Source organism: Nycticebus coucang, chromosome 12 (assembly GCF_027406575.1).
Source record: "Nycticebus coucang isolate mNycCou1 chromosome 12, mNycCou1.pri, whole genome shotgun sequence".
NCBI lineage: Eukaryota > Metazoa > Chordata > Mammalia > Primates > Lorisidae > Nycticebus > Nycticebus coucang.
Window position 1 is genome coordinate 82,183,825 of NC_069791.1, and position 19,821 is coordinate 82,203,645.

The 19,821-nt window shown below is 47.8% G+C and overlaps 1 protein-coding gene, 1 non-coding gene and 1 pseudogene across 3 annotated transcripts; all 3 read right to left on the bottom strand.

Moving 5' to 3' along the window:
- On the bottom strand, nucleotides 1-12,193 carry ZNF771 (zinc finger protein 771). 2 transcript variants are annotated; one of them, XM_053555124.1, is made up of 3 exons: nucleotides 12,073-12,193; nucleotides 11,261-11,410; nucleotides 1-1,055 (listed from the first exon to the last, which is right to left on the bottom strand). In XM_053555124.1, the coding sequence occupies exons 2-3, from the start codon at nucleotides 11,399-11,401 to the stop codon at nucleotides 243-245; spliced, it is 954 nt and encodes a 317-aa protein (XP_053411099.1). In that variant the 5' UTR covers nucleotides 11,402-11,410; nucleotides 12,073-12,193; the 3' UTR covers nucleotides 1-242. The 2 variants fall into 2 exon arrangements, with proteins under 2 accessions (XP_053411099.1, XP_053411098.1); XM_053555123.1 differs by having other exon boundaries at nucleotides 11,786-12,136.
- Nucleotides 12,194-14,724: 2,531 nt separating this feature from the next.
- On the bottom strand, nucleotides 14,725-14,847 carry LOC128563036 (U6atac minor spliceosomal RNA). Its single transcript, XR_008373706.1, has one exon. It is a non-coding gene; the product is annotated as a U6atac minor spliceosomal RNA (small nuclear RNA).
- A 2,382-nt stretch (nucleotides 14,848-17,229) lies between these two features.
- On the bottom strand, nucleotides 17,230-18,907 carry LOC128562012 (pre-mRNA-splicing factor ISY1 homolog; annotated as a pseudogene).
- Nucleotides 18,908-19,821: the final 914 nt, after the last annotated feature.

Sequence of the window (19,821 nt, forward strand, 5' to 3'; positions counted from 1 at the left end):
TGAGGTGAAGATATAATACTTTATTCACTAATACAGCCCGAGGGAATGTAGGCGTGGTGTCCAGGGACCCTGGCAGGGGATTCTCCCAGTCTCCCAGTTCCAGAACAGCCAGGCCTGAAGTCCCACCATTTCCCAAGCTTGGGTGCCGGGGCGCAGTTGTCCAGCTTCGGCCAGGTCTTAAGTTCCAGCGCTTTTCTCCCCCAACAGGACACTCGCAGCACCGCGGCAACAGGAGCAGCAACTCAGCTGCCCTCACACTCCGGGCAACGCTCTGTGGCAGTGGCAGCCGTGGCACCTGCAGGTAGCTTGAAGTCACGACCACAGCCAACACAGATAAAGAGGCGACGCCGCATGTGCGCGCGACGGTGGCGAATGAAATGCGAACTAAGACGGAATCGGCGGCCACACTCCGCGCAAGGGTAGGGCCGCTCGCCTGTATGCGTGCGCGCATGCTCCGCCAGGTTGGAACGGTGGCCGAAGCGGCGGCCGCATATGGCGCAGCGGTGCGGCTTCTCGCCTGTGTGCACGCGCCGGTGTTTGGCCAACGCCGAGCTCTGCGCGAAGCGCGTGCCGCAGTCGGCGCATGCGTACGGCCGCTCACCCGTGTGCGTGCGTCGGTGGCGCGCCAGGCACGAACTGCCGCCAAAGGCGCGTCCGCAGTCCGGGCACGCGTACGGCTTCTCGCCCGTGTGCACGCGCAGGTGTTGCGCGTAGTTGGAGCTCTGAGCAAAGCGGCGGCCGCAGTGCGCGCATGCGTACGGCTTCTCGCCAGTGTGTCGCCGCCGATGCTGCCGCAGGTTTGAAGCAGCAGAGAAGCGCTTGTCGCACTCGGGGCATTCGTATGGCCTCTCGCCTGTGTGCGTGCGGCCGTGTTTGGTCAGCGCCGACTTCTGTGAGAAGCGCCGGCCACACACTGTGCACGCGAAGGGCCGTTCGCCTGTGTGCGTGCGTGCGTGCTTGGCCAACGTGGAGCGGCGCGCAAAGGCGCGGCCGCAGTCCGGGCACGCGTGAGGGCGTGCCGGGTCAGGGGGCGGCGCTGGCGCCTCGCTCGGGACCTGCGGGGAGAGAGGAGGAGAAGTCAGACCAGCCCCGGAGCCAGACCTTGGTCTCCATAAGCTGCCACTTCTCTGTGCTTCATTTCTCTATCTCCCCATCTGTGAAATAGAAAAAGCAATCCTGCCTCATAGGATGATTGTGTACATTAAATGAGATATTTATAACTCACAAAGCACAATGTTGGGGGGCATTCTAGCTATTTTTATTCAACAAATATTTTTTGAGAGTGTGCAAAGTGCTAGACTCGTTGTAGGCACTGGGGATTCAGCATTAAAAAGAAAGTACTGAGGCGGCACCTGTGGCTCAAGGAGTAGGGCGCTGGCCCCATATACTGGAGGTGGTGGGTTCAAACCCAGCCCCAGCCAAAAACTGAAAAAAAAAAAGTACTAAAATATTCCTAATTTCAGAAAGGATAAGTTATTCTGATTTGGGGGATCTCCAAAATTTAAATAGGGGTGTCAAGACACTTCATTGTAACATAAACACGTAAAAGAGGTGAGAATAGGCTAGTGGATATCTCTCAAAGGACCATTACAGAGGGAACAGCAAGCAACTCCACAAGCAGGAGTCTGCCTGCTGAGTTCCAAGAATGGCAAGAAAAACTGGCTAAAGCACAATGTATTCCGGTGAGAGTAATGGATAGGGTGGTGGTGGTGGAGGGGACGTCTTAGCTAGAACCTTGTAGGTCACAGGACTTTGGCTTTCAGTACAAATGAGACAGGATGTCAGAGGGTTGTAGGCAGGAAAATGACCAGATAAAACTTTTTTTTTTTTTCAGAGTCTCATTATGTCGCCCCCGGTACAGTTGCTGTGCTCACAGCAACTCTTGGGCTGAAGCGATTCTCTTGTCTCAGCTTCCCAGTAGCTGGGACTACAGGCGCCCGCCACAGCGCCTGGCTATTTTTTTGTTGTAGTTGTCGTTGTTTGGCAGGCCTCGGCCAGGTTGGAACCCGCCAGCCCGGTGTATATGGCCGGCTCCCTAGCCGCTGAGCTATGGGCACTGAGCCAGATCAAACATTTTCAAAGACTCCTTCAGGCTGCTGGGGTTGAAAACCAAATGAAAGAGAGAAGACAGATGCAGGGGCTCAGTGAAGTAGGCTATTGCAGTCATCCAGCAAGAGAAGACAGTGTCTCAGACCCAAGTGACACAAGTGGAAACTGGAGGTAGTGGGAATTGGTTGACATCTGGATCTATTTTGCAGTATGAGTCAACAGATTTAATAACATTAAATGTAGGATGCATAGAAAGAGAGGAGTCTAAATGACTCCAGTGCGTCTGAGCCTAGCAATTGCAAAGGAAGAGTTCCCATTTACAGAGATGAGGATGGTGGAGAACAAGATGAGAAGTGAGATCTGTTTCAGACTGTATTGTTAACATCTTGACATCTGGAGATCAGGTGATAGGCCTAGGTTGGAGATGTTAATCGAGAAGCTGTGGCTTGGTGCCCATAGCTCAGTGAGTCGGGTGCCAACCACATACACCGAAACCGAGGCTGGTGGGTTCGAGCCCGGCCTGGTCCTGCTAAAAACAATGACAACTGCAACCAAAAAATAGCCAGGCTAAAAAAAAAAAACAAAAGAAGCTGTCACCGGGCCAGGCATGCATATGCCTATAATCCGAGCACTCTGGGAGGCTGAGGCAGGTAGATTGCCTGAGCTCACAGGTTCAAAACCAGCCTGAGCAAAAGCAAGACCCCATCTCTAAAAATAGCTGGGCATTGTGGTGGGCACCTGTAGTCCCAGCTATTCTGGAGACTGAGGCAAGAGAATCACTTGAGCCCAAGAGTTTGAGGTTGCTGTGAGCTGTAATGCCACTGTGCTCTACTGAGGGCAACATTGTAAGACTGTCTCAAAAAAAGAAGCTGTCGGGCGGTGCCTGTGGCTCAAGGAGTAGGGCGCTGGTCACATATGCCGGAGGTGGTGGGTTCAAACCGGGCCCCAGCCAAAAAAGAAAAAAAAGAAGCTGTCTACCTACAGATGGTTTTTAAAGCCTTGAGATTTGATGAGATCACTCAGGGAATGGTTGAAATTTGGTGGCAAGATGAGTAGCCAGGATGTGAGGAAAGCCAAGAGAGTGGTGTCTTGGAAGCCAGACAAGGACTAAGTCCAAACTCTTCAATCAACTTTGAAGAGCAAGCACCTATCATTTTTTAAGCTATGAAGAAAAATGCAAGGGTAAAAGCTAAATGCTATTCTGAGGCCTGATACGAGAAAAAAAAAAATTGAAAATGAGCCAGTTTTATGAGGTCTGGGCTTCTAGAAATAAAATCAGAAAAAGGAAAGAACGGCTTTGTAACAAGCAGGTGAAGGGAAAGAATTTTGTACTAACAGAAAAGTAAAAAGAAATATTGAGGGCACATTGCTCCCTTCTTAGAAAAGAGAACACTCATCCCAGCAAACTGATGTCAAGTTTCTACTGTGAATTAATTAAGAAAATTAATTCATGACCAAATGAAATACTTGGCACATATTAAGGACATGACACTGTTTGCATCTTCCATACTTGATCTCTGCAAGGTAGTTACCACCTTCCCTATTTTACAGATGAGGAAACAGATTAAGAGAGGGTAAGTCACAACCAGTGAACAGTAGGGCCTTCTCTTTCTTAAGGGGCAGGCAGGCAACTTCAAGGCCTTCAAGACCCTTTGTCAAAAGGCATCAGCTTTTGGTAACCAACTCAGAAGTTGAAAAACAGGGCAAGTGGGAAATCAGCAACCAGCCAAGGGAACTCTGGTCTAAACAATATATGTAACAGTAACAATGACAACAGCAATAATCAATATCATGCCAGGCAAGATGGCTCACACCTGTAATCCTAGTACTCTAGGAGACCCATGTGGCTGGATTGCTTGAGTTCACGAGTTTGAGACCAGCCCCAGCAAAAGTGAGACCCTGTCTCTACTAAAAATAGAAACTCTGAGGCAAGAGAATTGCTTGAGCCCGAGTTGGAGGTTGCTGTGAACTATGACGCCATGGCACTCTACCCAGGGCAACATTGTGAGATTCTGTCTCAAAAAAAAAAAAAAATGGCAGCACCGTAGCTCAGTAGGGAGGGTGCCAGGCACATACACCAAGGCCGGTGGGTTCGAACCTGGCTGGGCCAGCTAAAACAATGACAACTGCAAGAAAAAAATAGCCAGACATTGTAGTGGGCTCCTGTATTCCCAGCTATTTAGGAGGCTGAGGCAAAAGAATCGCTTAAGCCCAAGAGTTTGAGGTTGCTGTGAGCTGTGACACCATGGCATTCTACCCAGGGTGACAACTTGAGACTCTTGTCTCAAAAAAAAAAAAAATTAGTATCAGTGTTAAGCTTTGATAACACTACTATACGTACATTATTAAGTCCTCCTGTTACCCCCTTGTGTCAGGTGTTATCTCTCTTGATAGCCAGTGGGAGTCAGCGTGCACTAAGAGCACCCGCCTTCCACCAACAGACTACATTCTTCCCTGAATTCACACAGCCAAGATGTGACAGAGACTGGACTCCAAGTCCCTGGCTCCCTCCAAGAAGGATTCAAGGTTAAAATACAACTTGATACTTCAAATCATGAAACTTCCCACAGCAGGTTTGGCAGTCTGAATTCAAGGTCACCCTTTCTGGTCTTACTCTGGTTTTGACATCTGTTGGTTATTTCAACAGATTAGCCATTGTGTTTTTTTTTATTATATTTACATTTTTCTGGTCTATTTTCCCTTATCACCCTTCCTTAACTTTGGACACCCTGAGGACTTCCTCATAATAGGTTCAATGACTTATGAAAAAGAAATTCTCTGCACAAACATCCTTGGTTTTCTAGCTTAGGGGTTTTGGGTGCCCAAAGAAAAAATCTTGGTAAGAAGGGCTGAGTCAAGCTCATTAAGACCTGGGCAAAGCACCACCACCACCCCCCTCCTTGCTTCAGTATCCTGAGAAAGGTCTGGTAGGCTAGGTGAGATTAAAATTTCCCAACTTGAGGTATGGGGGGTTATGTGGGCAAACTTTTATCTCATTATAATTGTGACATATTTTCATAAATATTAGAAAAACACTAGATCACATGAAACCTACAATTTCATCAATATTATTGTTTAGATGAAGGTAAATTTATTTAACAAAACAATGTAAATCTATTTAAAGAAAAGCATGAATAATGTAAGTACAACACAAGAGTAACATATGTGACTGAAACTTGGCAAATACCAGAGTAGGTGATCATTAATAGCTCTGACATATCTTAAATTCTACAACTATTAGATTTAAAAATTAGAATAAATGGTATTTGCACCGTAACAAGAGGGGACTGTGGAGATCTAGTGTATTGTAATAATATAATAATCCAGGTATTTGAAGTTAGTGATTTTGTTTTCCCACTTAAATTTTTTTTTAATGCAAGGCAAACACCTCAGTTTCCTACTCAGCCAGGATTTTTCTAATTAATAATAACAACAACTACCATTTATTGAGTACTCAGTCTGTGCCAACAACTGTGCTAAGTACTTTTTACACATGTTCTCATTTAAAATTCTCACAATCCTTTGGGCTAGATACCTTAGCTCTGTTTTATAAATAAGGAAATAAGACTCAGAAGTTAATTTCCCTTTAACAAATGAGGGAACTGAAGGCATAAAAAGGTTAAAAAATGAGCTCAGGGTCACACAGCTCATAAACACCAAACAGCTAATAAATGGCAGAATTAGAGGTTTGAACTAGAAGTTGGTGATTTTCCAAAATATCTATTCTCTGACCATGATGCAATTCGAATCTCATTGACTAGAGTCTGAGGTCACCTACATGGCTTGTCTCCCTTCCCTGGATCCTTTTGATGTTCAGAATCTTCTTCCTTTTGGGTACAAATTTTAAGACATGACCCCTGTCCTCTAGTTCCTTGCTATAAGAAATGTAGTCCACAGATCAACAATATCAGCATCGCTGGGAACTTTTTAGAAATGCAGAATCTTACACAATTATGAGAGGGACTTTACCTAACAAATGCATGCAGTGTAACCTGGTTTCTTGTACCCTCAATAAATCCCCAACAATAAAAAAAAAAAAAAATGCAGAATCTTGGCCAGTTATAATCCTAACACTCTGGGAGGCCTAGGCCGGTGGATCCCTTGAACTTAGGAGTTGGAGACCAGCCTGAGCAAGAGTCAGACCTCGTCTCTACTAAAAATAGAAAAACTACCCCAGCATTGCAGTGTAATTCCAGCTACTTGGGAGGCTGAGGTAAGAGGATCACTTAGGCTCAAGAGTTTGAGGTTGATGTGAGCTAAGATGAGGTTGATGTCAGGGCACTCTACCCAGGACCAGAGTGAGACTTTGTCACAGAAAAAAAAAGAAAAAAATACAGAATCTCAAGATTCACCCCAAATTTACTGAATCAAAATCATTTTTTTTTTTTGTAGAGACAGAGTCTCACTTTATGGCCCTTGGTAGAGTGCCGTGGCATCACACAGCTCACAGCAACCTCCAACTCCTGGGCTTAAGCGATTCTCCTGCCTCAGCCTCCCGAGTAGCTGGGACTACAGGCGCCCGCCACAACGCCCAGCTATTTTTTTTTTTTGGTTGCAGTTCAGCTGGGGCCAGGTTTGAACCCGCCACCCTCAGTATATGGGGCTGGCACCCTACCAACTGAGCCACAGGCGCCGCCCCTGAATCAAACTCATTTTAACGAGATTCCCAGGTGCTATGTATGCTTGTTAAAAAATTATGAAATCTGGCTTGGCACCTGGGGCCCGGGCCAGCTTAAACAACAATGACAACTGCAACAAAAAAAAAATAGCTGGGCGTTGTGGTGGGTGCCTGTTGTCCCCGTTACTTGGGAAGCTGAGGCAAGAGAATCTCTTAAGCCCAAGAGTTGACGCTACACCACTCTACAGAGAGCAACATAGTGAGACTCTGTATCAAAAAAAAAAAAAAAAAAAAAAATTAAGAAACCTGGACTATAAGGAAGAAGAACTACTTCTGGAACAAGCAAGTAGAAAAGGTGAAGAGGACTTTACAGGCTGAGAGCGCATGGGCAAGAGTCAGATTGTCTGCAGCTGGGGCATGAGGATAGGTCTTGCGTGGATGAAGCCAAAATGAACTGAGATTAGACAGTGAAAGATTTGAATACCAGACTTAGAAGCTGAGACTTCATCCTGAAGCAAACAGAAAATCACTCAAGGATTCAAGCCAAGGAAAGAAAGGTTTGGATGTGCATGGAGCCCTCTGAGAAAGTCTATTCTTAAACATAGGCTGGATTTTGATAGAAAATACTTAGCTTCAGAGTGCAGCTTAATTAAGGCCTATTCTGGACAATGAATGACTGGCTATAGAACTGAATGACAAGTAAAAGTCAATGAATGTCAGCATTTGAAGGGACTTTTTTTTTTTTTTTTTTGTAGAGACAGAGTCTCACCTTACTGCCCTCAATAGAGTGCCATGACGTCACATGGCTCACAGCAACCTCAAACTCTTGTGCTTAAGCGATTCTCTTGCCTCAGCCTCCCAAGCAGCTGGGACTACAGGCGCCCGCCACAACGCCCGGCTATGAAGGGACTTTTAAGATCACCATTTTATAGACAGAAATGAGGCTCAGAGAGGCCCATAGAAAATTAATGACCAGGGCAGCGCCTGTGGCTCAAAGGAGTCGGGCACTGGCCCCATATGCCAGAGGTGGCGAGTTCAAACCCAGCCCTGGCCAAAAACTGCAACAAAAAAAAAAAAAAAAAAAAAGAAAATTAATGAGCTATCCTGTGGGCATAATACTCAACAATGACAACTACAACAAAAAATAGCCAGGCACCTGTAGTCCCAGCTACTTGGGAGGCTAGGCAAGAGAATCAATTAAGCCCAAGAGTTTGAGATTGCTATGAGCTATGACACCACAACACTCTACCAAGGATGATATAGTGAGACTCTGTCTCAAAAAAAGAAAGAAAGAAAGCCAAAGCAAAGTTGGTAAATAGGGGAGTTAGGATGTGACTGCTATGTGATATAATTTATAGTCTGGGCCTACATACCTTTCATGGCTAACCCTACCTCACCTCAGCTCCAGCCAGTCCAATCTGATCCGTTCTGGGTTTCTAAGTATCTCCCTTCCCTCTATCACTGCTGCTACTACCTTAGAGCAGACTACTAGGCTACCTGGCCTGGTCTTATAGCAGCCAATGATTCTTCTAAATAGAAAATCTAGTTATGTCCCACCCAGACTTAAGGCTTGTAATGGTATCACATAACCTAACACAGTATGTCCTACCCTAGCTTTATTTTTTTTTCTTTTTCTTTTTCTTTTTTTTTTTCTTTTTTGAGATAGAGCCTCGAGCTGTCGTCTTGGGTAGAGTGCCATGGCATCACAGCTCACAACAATCTCCAACTCCTGGGCTTAAGCAATTCTCTTGCCTCAGCCTCCCAAGTAGCTGGGACTACAGGCGTCTGCCACAACACCTGGCTATTTTGGGGTGGTAGTTGTCATTGTTGTTTGGCAGGCCCGGGCTGAATTCGAACCTGCCAGCTCTGGTATATATGGCTGCGCCGTAAGCCACTTGAGCTACAGGTGCCGAACCACCTACCCTAGCTTTAAAGGCATTTTACTCTCTGGTTCCTCCTATCTTGCTAGCAGTCCCCTACCAATGGGAGGAACAGGTGAAAACAAAGGGTCTCTGACCCCAGCCCCATTGGTATGTGACGACTAGTCTCATCTCCCCTCAGCCTTTGCTTTTGCTGTTTCCTCCTCCTTCATTCACCAAACCTCCACTAAGCCCTCAAGGCCCAAGTCAAAAATCATCTCCATGAAGCCTTCTCCACTGCCTTGAGTTGTTTGTCCTCAGTCCTCCATGCCTCTGTGTAGGTTTCCCTATTCAATCCCAGTCCTCAAGGTTTAGTCCTCCCTCCCTGCAGGGTGTTGATAAAAATGACTTGAGGTCGGGAGTGGTGGCTCATGCCTGTAGTCCCAGCCCTGTGGGAGGCTGAGGCGGGTGGATTGCCTGAGCTCAGAGGTTTGAGAACTGTATGTAACAGCAGTGAGCCAGAGTATGACCCCATCTCTACTAACATCAAGAACATCGCCAGAGGAAGACAAAAAAGAGTACTTCAAATGAAGAAGAATGAACAAGGAAGTTGAAATTAAAAATTAAAAAAAAATAAAAAAAAAAAAATGACTTGAAAAATTCTCCAGAAGGATGACCTAGCTCAGAGTCCTATACTTTAGAAAGAATAAATAAAAACAGCAACTATTCACATAATGTTTATTATGTGCCAGACATTCTTTACACATACTAATTCATTCAATCCTCAACCTCAAGAAGTAGATGCTGGGCGGTGCCTGTGGCTCAGTGGGTAGGGCGCTGGCCCCATATACTGAGGGTGGCAGGTTCAAACCCGGCCCTGGCCAAACTGCAATAAAAAATAGCCAGGCGTTGTGGCAGGTGCCTGTAGTCCCAGCTACTTGGGAGGCTGAAGCAAGAGAATCACCTAAGCGCAGGAGTTGGAGGTTGCTGTGAACTGTGATGCCACAGCATTCTACTAAGGGCAATAAAGTGAGACTCTGTCTCTAAAAAAAAAAAAGAAGAAGATGCTGTTATAATTTCCTTTTAATGGGCGGCGCCTGTGGCTCAATGAGTAAGGTGCCAGCCCCACATACTGGAGGTGGTGGGTTCAAGCCTGGCCCTAGCCAAAAACTGAAAGAAAAAAAAAAGATTGTTAAAAAAATAATAATTTCCTTTTAACAAATAAGGAAACTGAAGGCATAAAAAGGTTAAAAAATGTGCTCAATGGCTCGGTGCCCATAGCTCAGTGGTTAGGGCACTGGCCACATACACCGGGGCTGGCAGGTTCGAACCTGGCCTGGGCCTGTTAAACAACAATGACAACTGCAACAAAAAATAGCCAGGCATTGTGGTGGGCACCTGTAGTCCCAGCTACTTGGGAGGCTGAGGCAAGAGAATCACTTAAGCCCAAGAATTTGAGGTTGCTGTGAGCTTTGACGCCACAGCACTCTACCAGCACTCTATGCCACAGCGTCATAGTGAGATTCTGTCTCAAAAATAAAAAAAATGTGCTCAAGGTCACCCAGCTAGAAAGTGATGCAGCTGGTAGACCACCTTAAGCTCTGGAGTCTTTGTTCTTAACTTATAGACCAAATGTGAAAACCAAGGGATCCACCAGGCCAGAAAAGGAAGGCTGAGCTAGTAGGATGGGCCAAAAAGGTCTGAGAAGAACAGAACCAGGTAATTATTTAGACTGGAAAAGGAGGCCTAAGGAGCTAGTCTCCTCTCCCTGGGCCCCACAACTACAAGGCAGCAGAACTTTTTCCCTCTGGAACTGGCCCCTGTGCAGAAAGAAATCAGCAGGAGCTGGCACCTTGAAAGCTGGCCCAGTAGGAACCAGCCCTATAGCAGGACCCAGGGCTCCTCAGGCTGGGGGCAGCCAGAGTCCTGGGGGGTTCTGGGAAATGGAAACATACCTGGTGGCAGTTAAGGTCTCCAATAGGAAAATCAAACTCATATTCTGATCTCAAAACCTTCAGGTACACTCAGGATAAAACCAGACTTCTTAGGTGGCCTGCCAATTGACCCAGCCTCAGCCACCAGCCTCATCCACATTACAGCAGACTGAGTACCTGCTGTCACTGCTGTAGTGCCTCAGTTACTCCTCTGAGCCTCCAGAAGGGCCATTTCCTCTGCCTAGAGCAGTCACCCCACTTCCGCCCTCACACTCCTACTGATCTCAGATAAGTCATCCCTTTACTAACTTTGAGACTCTAAGTCAGTTACCAAATTGTCCTGGGTCTCAGTTCCCTCATCCATAAAATAGAATGAATACTGCTTACATCATAGAAGTGAGGTGCTAAGAAGAGTCTGGCACACAACAAATGCTATAGGAGAGTTAGCTATTGTTACTGTTGCCTACCTGATCTCTCCCCTCCCATCTCTAATACCAGCTCAGGGCTTCACCACACCCCTGGGCCTGTACCCATCACACAGGATTGTTAACTGCTGGGTTACTCATCAGTCTGCCCCTGCTAGACATCAAGCTCCATGGGGATCCAAGGACAGAGGTTACTCTCCAGCACCCAGCAATAGGCGTGACTTTGGTATGATGAAAGACTGGGCAGTGGAGCAGAAGCTTGGCTAGGTCTGAGATTCGGGAGACAGTCGGGGTATGATTCCTGACTTCTGGGAAAGGCTCGGAATGGACCAGTTCTGCAAGCAATGGGCCCCGGGGTGCATGTGTGACACCTACCTCCTTGTTGTCCACGGGAATCTTGAGTTTCACCACCTCATACTTCTCCTCACCGTCATCCTCCTCACCCTTCACCAGCAGCACCATCTCCTCCTGCATCTCTTCCTCTTCCTCCTCTTCTGCCTGTTGTTCACCAGGCATCTTGGTGTCCTGAAGCGGGAGCTGGGTCAGAAGCTCAAGATCCGCACCCCCACCGTGGCCCTGGCCTTGGCCCAGGCAAGGCGGTGCAGCCATGGCTTCTCCCCTCACCGCCCCGGTGTCCGAGTCTGTCACTTTCCCGTCCACCCCTGCCCAGCTCCACGCTCCAGCACTGCCCTGGGACCAGCTCCTAAGACTCGCGTTCATCCCTCTCATCCCGGCATTCAAGGCCCTGAACAGTTCGAATCTCCAGTCCCCGCGAGTCACCACCCTCCCCGCGCTGAGTCACTCCCCAGCTTCTGGGCCGACGACCCGGAGCTCTAGGGCACGGACTAGAGGCGGGATCCGGACAGAAACCCTGGGGGGGAGGGGCAGGTGCGCACTCACCAGTGGTAGGATCCGCGCTCGAGCTGCCCCAGGCCTGGGTACCGGGCGGTTAGGCACTCTGGGAGGCCGCCGCTCCGGGGCCAGGGCAGGGGCGGGGCCCCAGGGACGGCCGGTCATTGGTCCAACCACCTGGTCCCGCCCATAGGGAGGAGCCTGAAGGACCCAGGAGTCCGGCACAAACTGCTAGAGGTGGGCGGTGAGCCTAGACCCTGCGCCCTTCGTGGTCCCCCGACTCCCAGGACCTGGGAGCCGCCCCAGTCCGGTGTTCAAGCCAGATTATAACTTACCTCACCACTCGTCTCCTGAGGCCAGCTCGGAAGTCTCCGCTGCGGCCAACGCGTCTGCTCCGCTCGAAATAGGCCACGTGCGCTCCCGCCCTGGCTAGGGCCTCTCGCTGGCGCCCCGCCTGGAGGGCGGACCCTGTTGCCTCCTCACTTCTTCCCTTACCTCTTTTTGCTTCCCCAGCTGTTTTTTCCTCCTTTCTTGGTGTCGCCTTACCTGTCTCTTGGCTTCTGAGATATCTTACTATTTGAATATATACTAACCAAACCAACAGTCACCCAAGCTACTCCCGCTGTTTAAAGTATGCTGTGCTTACTCTACACGAGAGTTTGGCTCAGTGTTTTACACACCTGGTCTCATTTGATCTGCTCAACGATGGGTCATGTGCCCATTTTCCAAATGAGCTAGTAGAAATTCAGTGAGGTGAACCGATTTGCCTAAATTATACCGTAAGGGTATCAGAGCATCCGGGACAACCAGAAGCCTAAGCTCGGCACCCGTAGCACAGCGGTTACGGCACCAGCCACATAACACCAAGGCTGCGGTTCGAACCCAGCCCGGGCCTAATAAACAACAACTACAACAACAACAAAAACAAAAATAGCCGGGCGTTGTGGTGGGCGCCTGTAGTCCCAGCTACTTGGGAGGCTGAGGCAAGAGAATCACTTAAGCCTAAGAATTTGAGATTCTGTGAGCTCTGACACCCCTGCACTCTACCCACTCTACCGAGGGCAACATTGTGAGACTCTGTCTGGAAGAAAAAAAAATTAGTAGCCCAGGGAAATCCAGTCCCCAGTTGTACTTTGTTTGGCCCTGGGGTATTTTTACTTAAACAAATTAGTTTCAAAACAAAAGAAGTCAGGGTTCGGTAGCTCAAGCCTGTAATCCTAGCACTCTAGGCGGCGGCGAAGGGTGAATTGCCTGAGCTCACAAGTTCCAGACCAGCCTGAGCCAGAGTGAGACTTCATCTCTAAAACATAGCCAGGCATCCTGGCAGGCACCTATAGTCCCAGCTACTTGGGAGGCTGGGGCAAGAGAATCACTTGAGCCCAAGAGTATAAGGTTGCTGTGAGCTGTGACATCAGAAACTCTACCGGCCGACAAAGTGAGACACTGTTTCAAAAAAATAATAAAAATAGGGCGGCTCCTGTGGCTCAAAGGGGTAGGACGCTGGCCCCGTATGCCAGAGGTGGTGGGTTCAAACCCAGTCCCGGCCAGAAACTGCAAAAAAAAAAAATAATAATTAATAAATAATAATAATAGCTGGGAATTAATAAATAATAATAATAATAGCTGGGCGTTGTGGCGGGTGCCTGTAGTCCCAGCTACATAGGAGGCTGAGGCAAGAGAATCACTTAAGCCCAGGAGTTTGAGGTTGCTATGAGCTGTGACGCTACAACACTCTACTGAGGGCAACATAGACTCTGTTTATAAAATAAAATAATAATAAATAAAATAAATCTGGCTTGGCACCCATAGCTCAGGGCGCCAGCCACATACACTGGGGCTAGGGGGTTCGAACCTGGCCCCGGCCTGCTAAACATGACAACTGCAACAACAAAAAAAAACAGCTGGGTGTTGTGGTGAGCACTTTGTAGTCCCAGCTACTTGGGAAGCTGAGGCAAGAGAATCGCTTAAGCCCAAGAGTTTGAGGTTGCTGTGAGCTGTGACAGGACAGCACTCTACCCAGGGTGACAATAGTGAGACTCTCTCTCAAAAACAAAATTTAAAAAAATCTTTTTGGGGCGGCGCCTGTGGCTCAGTCGGTAAGGCGCCGGCCCCATATACTGAGGGTGGCGGGTTCAAACCCGGCCCGGGCAAACTGCAAAAAAACCAAAAAAAATAGCCGGGCGTTGTGGCGGGCGCCTGTAGTCCCAGCTACTCGGGGGGGGCGCTGAGGCAAGAGAATAGCTTAAGCCCATGAGTTGGAGGTTGCTGTGAGCTGTGTGAGGCCACGGCACTCTACCGAGGGCCATAAAGTGAGACTCTGTCTCTACAAAAAAAAAAAAAAAAAAATCTTTTGGCTTGGCTCCTGTAGCTCAGGCACCTAAGGCATCAGCCACATACACCAGAGTTGGCAGGTTCGAATCCAGCCTGGGCCCGCCGAAGGACAATAACAACTGTAACCAAAAAATAGCCGAGGTGTGGCAGGCGCCTGTAGTGCCAGCTACTTGGGAGGCTGAGGCAAGAGAATGGCTTAAGCCCAGGAGTTGGAGGTTGCTGTGAGCTGTGATGCAACAGTACTCTACCCAGGGGGACAGCTTGAGGCTCTGTTTCAAAAAATATATATATATATATACATATATAAATATATAAAGAGATCTTTTAACGGGGTTAATTTCCATTCAAAAATTGGTATTTTTTTTAAGTTGTAATATACTATTTATTTATTTAGTTTTTGAGACAGAGCCTCAAGCTGTTGCCCTGGGTAGAGTGCTGTGGCATCACAGCTCACAGCAACTTCCACCTCCTGGGCTCAAGCAAGTCTCCTGCCTCCGCCTCCCAAGTAGCTGGGACTATAGGCGCCTGCCACAATGCCTGGCTATTTTTTGGTTGCAGCTGTCATTTTTGTTTGGTGGGCCCAGGCTGGATTTGAACCAGCCAGCTCAGGTGTACGTGGCTGGCGCCACAGGCGCTGAGCCATATTTATTTATTTATTAAAAATGATAGATGCCACGAAGTAAGTGGCAATGCCTTACCTGTATGCATGTTGTCAGGCCCGAGGGCCTCTTCCATCCTTGTCCAGGGGAGTGCTAACCTTCTCTCCTTTCATACAACACTAAAAATTGGTATATTTTGGGCTGTGCCTGTGGCTCAGTGAGTAGGGTGCCAGCCCCACATACCAAGGGTGGTGGGTTCAAACCTGGCCTCAGACAAACTGCAACCAAAAAAAAGCCAGGCCTTATGGCGGGCACCTATAGTTCCAGCTACTTGGGAGGCTGAGGCAAGAGAATTGCCTAAGCCCAGGAGCTGGAGGTTGCTGTAAGCTGTGTGACGCCATGGCACTCTGCTGAGGGTGGTAAAGTGAGACTCTGTCTCTATAAAAAAAAAAAAAATTGGGGGCCGTGTGTGTGGCTCAAGGAGTAGGGCACCTGCCCCATATACTGGAGGTGGCGGGTTCAAACCCGACCCCGGCCAAAAAAACTGCAAATAAATAAAATAAAAATGTAAAAAAAAAAAATTGGTGAATTTCATATACAAACCTGTATTTCCTACTTATTTTGAATAAGGAGATATCTAATTCTTTCATTTTATGAATGGGGCAACTAAGATTCAGAAATGATGAAGCAAAGTAGAAATAACATTCAGTAAGGGCTTACAATTCCTATATTATCTCCATTTGACAAATGAGGAAACTAAAGCCTAGAGAAATTAAATAATTTGCTCCGTCATGTAGCTGCCATGCAGCAGAGTTCAAGCTTGTGCTCATCACCAAATTATTTCTCAGGAATGAAGTTACATGAGGAAATTGGTAGCAGAGCCAGGACTCAAACCCAGACCTCAGTTGGGGAGAGCTCAGGGCATAATTTGGATGGTGAGATTACACTTACTCAAACCTTGACTCTTCCCCAGAGCCTGAGCTCACTGGTTTGAGACCAGTTTGAGCCAGAGGGAGACCCTGTTTCTGGCCAGGCTTGGGTCAGCTCACAGTGGTTACAGCGCCAGCCTCATGCACCGAGGCTGGCAGGTTCGAACCCAGCCCAGGCCAGCTAAGCAATAATGACAACTGCAACAAAAAATAGCCAGGCATTGTGGCAGGCGCCTGTATTCCCAGCTACTTGGGAGGTTGAGGCAAGAGAATTGCTTAAGCCCAAGAGTTTGAGGTTGTTGTGAGCTGTGACACCACAGCCCTCTACCGAGGGCAACATAGTGAGACTCTTATCTCAAAAAACATAAAGATAAAAAAATAAATAAAAATAGCTAGGCTTTGTGGTGGGCACCTGTAGTCCCAGCTACTTGGGAGGCTGAGGCAAGAGAATCACTTGAGCCCAAGTGTTTGAGGCTGCTGTGAGCTATGATGCCAGGGCCCTCTACCCAGGGTGACAAAGTGAAACTCTATCTCAAAAAAAGAAAAAAAAAGTGGGGCAGCGTCTGTGGCTCAGTGAGTAGGGCACCGGCCCCATATACGGACGGTGGCAGGTTCAAACCCGGCTCTGGCCAAACTACAACAAAAAATAGCCGGACATTGTGGCTGGTGCCTATGATCCCAGCTACTCAGGAGACTGAGGCAAGAGAATCGCCTAAGCCCAAGAGCTGGAGGTTGCTATGAGCTGTGATGCCACAGCACTCTACCAAGGGCGACAAAGTGAGACTCTGTCTCTTAAAAAAAAAAAGAGAGAGAGAAAAGGTGGCACCTGTGGCTCAAAGGAGTAGGGCGCCGACCCCATATGCTGGAGGTGGCAGGTTCAAACCCAACCTGGGCCAAAAACCACACACACACACACAAAATTCTTTGGTGGCACCTGTGGCTCAAAGGGGTAGGGAGCCGGTCCCATATGCCAAAGGTGGCAGGTTCAAACCCAGCCCTGGCCAGAAACTGCAAATAAATTAATAAAATTGTTTTTAAAAAGAGAAAAAAAGTAAACAAATAAGTAAATAAACAAGGTAATTTCAGGTTAATGATAGGTGCAATGACGAAAACAGGAAAGGATGATCCAATAGGGAGTAGCTGTATTTGGGAGGCTTCTTTAATGTCGACAGGGAAGGCAATTCTGAGGAAATAACGTTTGTGATGAACCTTGAATGACGAGGAGCTAGCCATTTGAAAATCTGGAAGACTGGGCGGTGCCTGTGGCTCAGTGGGTAGGGCGCCAGCCCCTTATACCAAAGGTAGCAGGTTCGAACCTGACCCCAGCCAAACTGCAACAAAAAAATAGCCAGGCATTGTGGTAGGCGCTGTAGTCCCAGCTACTTGGGAGGCTGAAGCATCTCGCCTGAGCCCAAGAGTTGGAGGTTGCTGTGAGCTATGACACCACCGCACTCTACCAAGGGCAAAAAGTGGGACTCTGTCTCTAAAAAAGAAAAAAAAAAGAAATGAAACACATGCAGCCAGTTAGCAACTGCTGTTTTACACACTCCAAAAAAAAAATAAATGGATCCATACAGTAGCAAAATATTTGTACAAAACCAATGGCTAAAATGTTCAGCACCTAGATAGCCTTTTAGGGAGGCCTTTTGGCTTTTTCACTCTGGGCCTGTAGGGTCTCACTCACCTGCTTCTGGAGGAGTTCCATTTTCTTCCTTCAAGAAGCACCTCCTCAATCTCTCTTTCCTTTCTGTTTTTTGTTTTTTGTTTTTTTGAGACAGCCTCAAGCTGTCACCCTGGGTAGAGTGCTCACAGCTCACAGCAACCTCAAACTCTAGGGCTTAAGCGATTCTCTTGCCTCAGCCTCTCAAGTAGCTGGGCTGCAGGCACCCGCCACAATTCCAGGTTATTTTTTTGTTGTTATTGCAGTTGTCCTTGTTGTTCATCTGGCCCAGGCTGGGCTGGAACCCACCAGCCTCCGTGTATGCCAAATGCCCTACTCACTGAACTACAGGCTCTGCCTGCCTCCTCAAACTCTTGCTGCAATTGCACAGGCACGTGACTGATGAACTTTTCTGCTGCCTGTCATCCCCGCCTTTCTCCTGGCTGCTTTCCTCATCCTATTCCTCCTAGGTGACAGCATAGATGTTCCTCCTCCTCTTCTTCTTCTTCCAGCCAGGCCTCTCTGCTTCCCACTTTTCTACTCACTTGGCTCTAAGTTTCTTTTCATTTTCCTGTCCCAAAGGCACAGTAACACCATCATGTTTATCTAGGTAATAGTACTCAAAATCAATTGCCTTCATGAGCATGTATTTTTCTGGGAGGATGAAAAGGTTCTTTTTTAAATAACTCTCTAACACCAGGAAAATCTTTTGCTGCTTTTTGGGACTTCTTTCCCTTCATTATCCAGCATTTTAGGGCCAATATTTTTTTTTAAAGAAATAGCTTTTTTTTTTTTTGAGACAGAGTCTCACTTTGTCACCCTCAGTAGAGTACTGTGGTACTGTGGTGTCACAGCTCACAGCAACCTCCAGCTCTTGGGCTAGGGCGATTCTCTTGCCTCAGCCTTCTGAGTACCTGGGACTACAGGCGCCCGCCATAATGCCCAGCTATTTTTGTTGCAGTTCCCACTGCTGTTTTAGCTGGCCAGGGTAGGGTTCGAACCTGTCACCCTCGTTATACCGGGGCGAGAGCCCTACCCACTGAGCCACAGGCACCACCCACAACGTTTCCATAATCAGGACCACCCAGCTCCTTTCTCCAGACTTCCCAGTATCCTTTCTCCCTTAGCAGCTTGTTAATTTAATCATTCAGGTCAGGAATTTGGAATTCACCTAAACCAGCATTCTGAATCTGAGGCACTTTTTTTTTTTTTTTTTTGAGACAGAGTCTCAAACTGTTGTCTTGCGTAGAGCACTATGGTGTCACAGCTCACAGCAACCTCAGACTCTTGGGCTTAAGCAATTCTCTTGTCTCAGCCTCCCAAGTAGCTAGGAGTACAGGCGCCGGCCACTACGCCCAGCTATTTTGTTGTTGTAGTTGTCATTGTTGTTTTAGCAGGCCTGGGCTAGATTTGAACCTGCCTGCCTCATTATATGCGGCCGGCGCCCTACCCACTGAGCTACAGGCGCCACCCTGAAGCACTTTTTTTTAGATATCTCTCCAATAATCTGTTGTCTCCACTTCTCAGCTGTAGGCAGCTCCTTATATTCTGAGGCAAGGAAGGATCTCTGTTCCTTCACTGTTCCCTCTTTCAGGTAAGCTTGGCAAAGTCTTGGTAAGGCCATCACGGCCTTTTTTGCATTTCGAGCCATGGCGTAGGTGAAGGCGCCGCGTTGCAGCCCCGTGTCCCCAGTCCAGAGTGTCGACCCTCATAAGAACTAAGGACTTCAATTGCTGCCTGTATTTTATTTCACCTTTTACTGTGATTTGGGAGGAGGAATAATAATAGAATCAGATTACTGACCCGCCCAGGTAGGACTGGAAGAAGCCAGTTGAGGGGGCGGCGCCTGTGGCTCAGTGGGTAGGGCGCCCGCCCCATATACTGAGGGTGGTGGGTTCAAACTCGGCCTCGGCCAAACTGCAACAGGCAAAAAAAAAAAAAAATAGCCGCACGTTGTGGCAGGCGCCTGCAGTTCCAGCTACCCGGGAGGCTGAAGCAAGAGAATCGCATAAGCCCAAGAGGTTCCTGTGAGCTGTGACTCCACCGTACTCTCCCAAGGACAACAAAGTGAGACTCTTGTCTCAAAAAAAAATTTTAAAAATTAAAAAAAAAATCCAGGGCGGCACTTGTGGCTCAAAGAAGTAGGGTGCCAGCCCCATATGCCAGAGGTGGCGGGTTCAAACCCAGCCCCAGCCAAAAAAAAAAAAAAACTGCAAAAAAAAAAAAAAATCCAGTGTATGTCCCTCCGAGGAAGCGGTGGAGGGATCAATCCCTGCCGCTCTAACCATTTAAATCCCCAACCGACATGACCCACGCGTGGAATTCCTTTCCTGAGTTCACCCACCTGCGCCAGGTGGAATTGTCCACATACACCGGGACTCCATTTTCTTTTTGTCTCGTGGGAAGACAGCTTCATTCAACTGGGTCCGATGGGATATACTTTGGCCCCTCAAAGGGGCTTCTCTCTGTCTGAGTCACGGCACCATATGACAAGTTATGGACCTAAAGATGAAAGATTATTCTGGGGCAGGAGAGGAAAGGAAAACGGAGTCCAGTTGTGTGTGG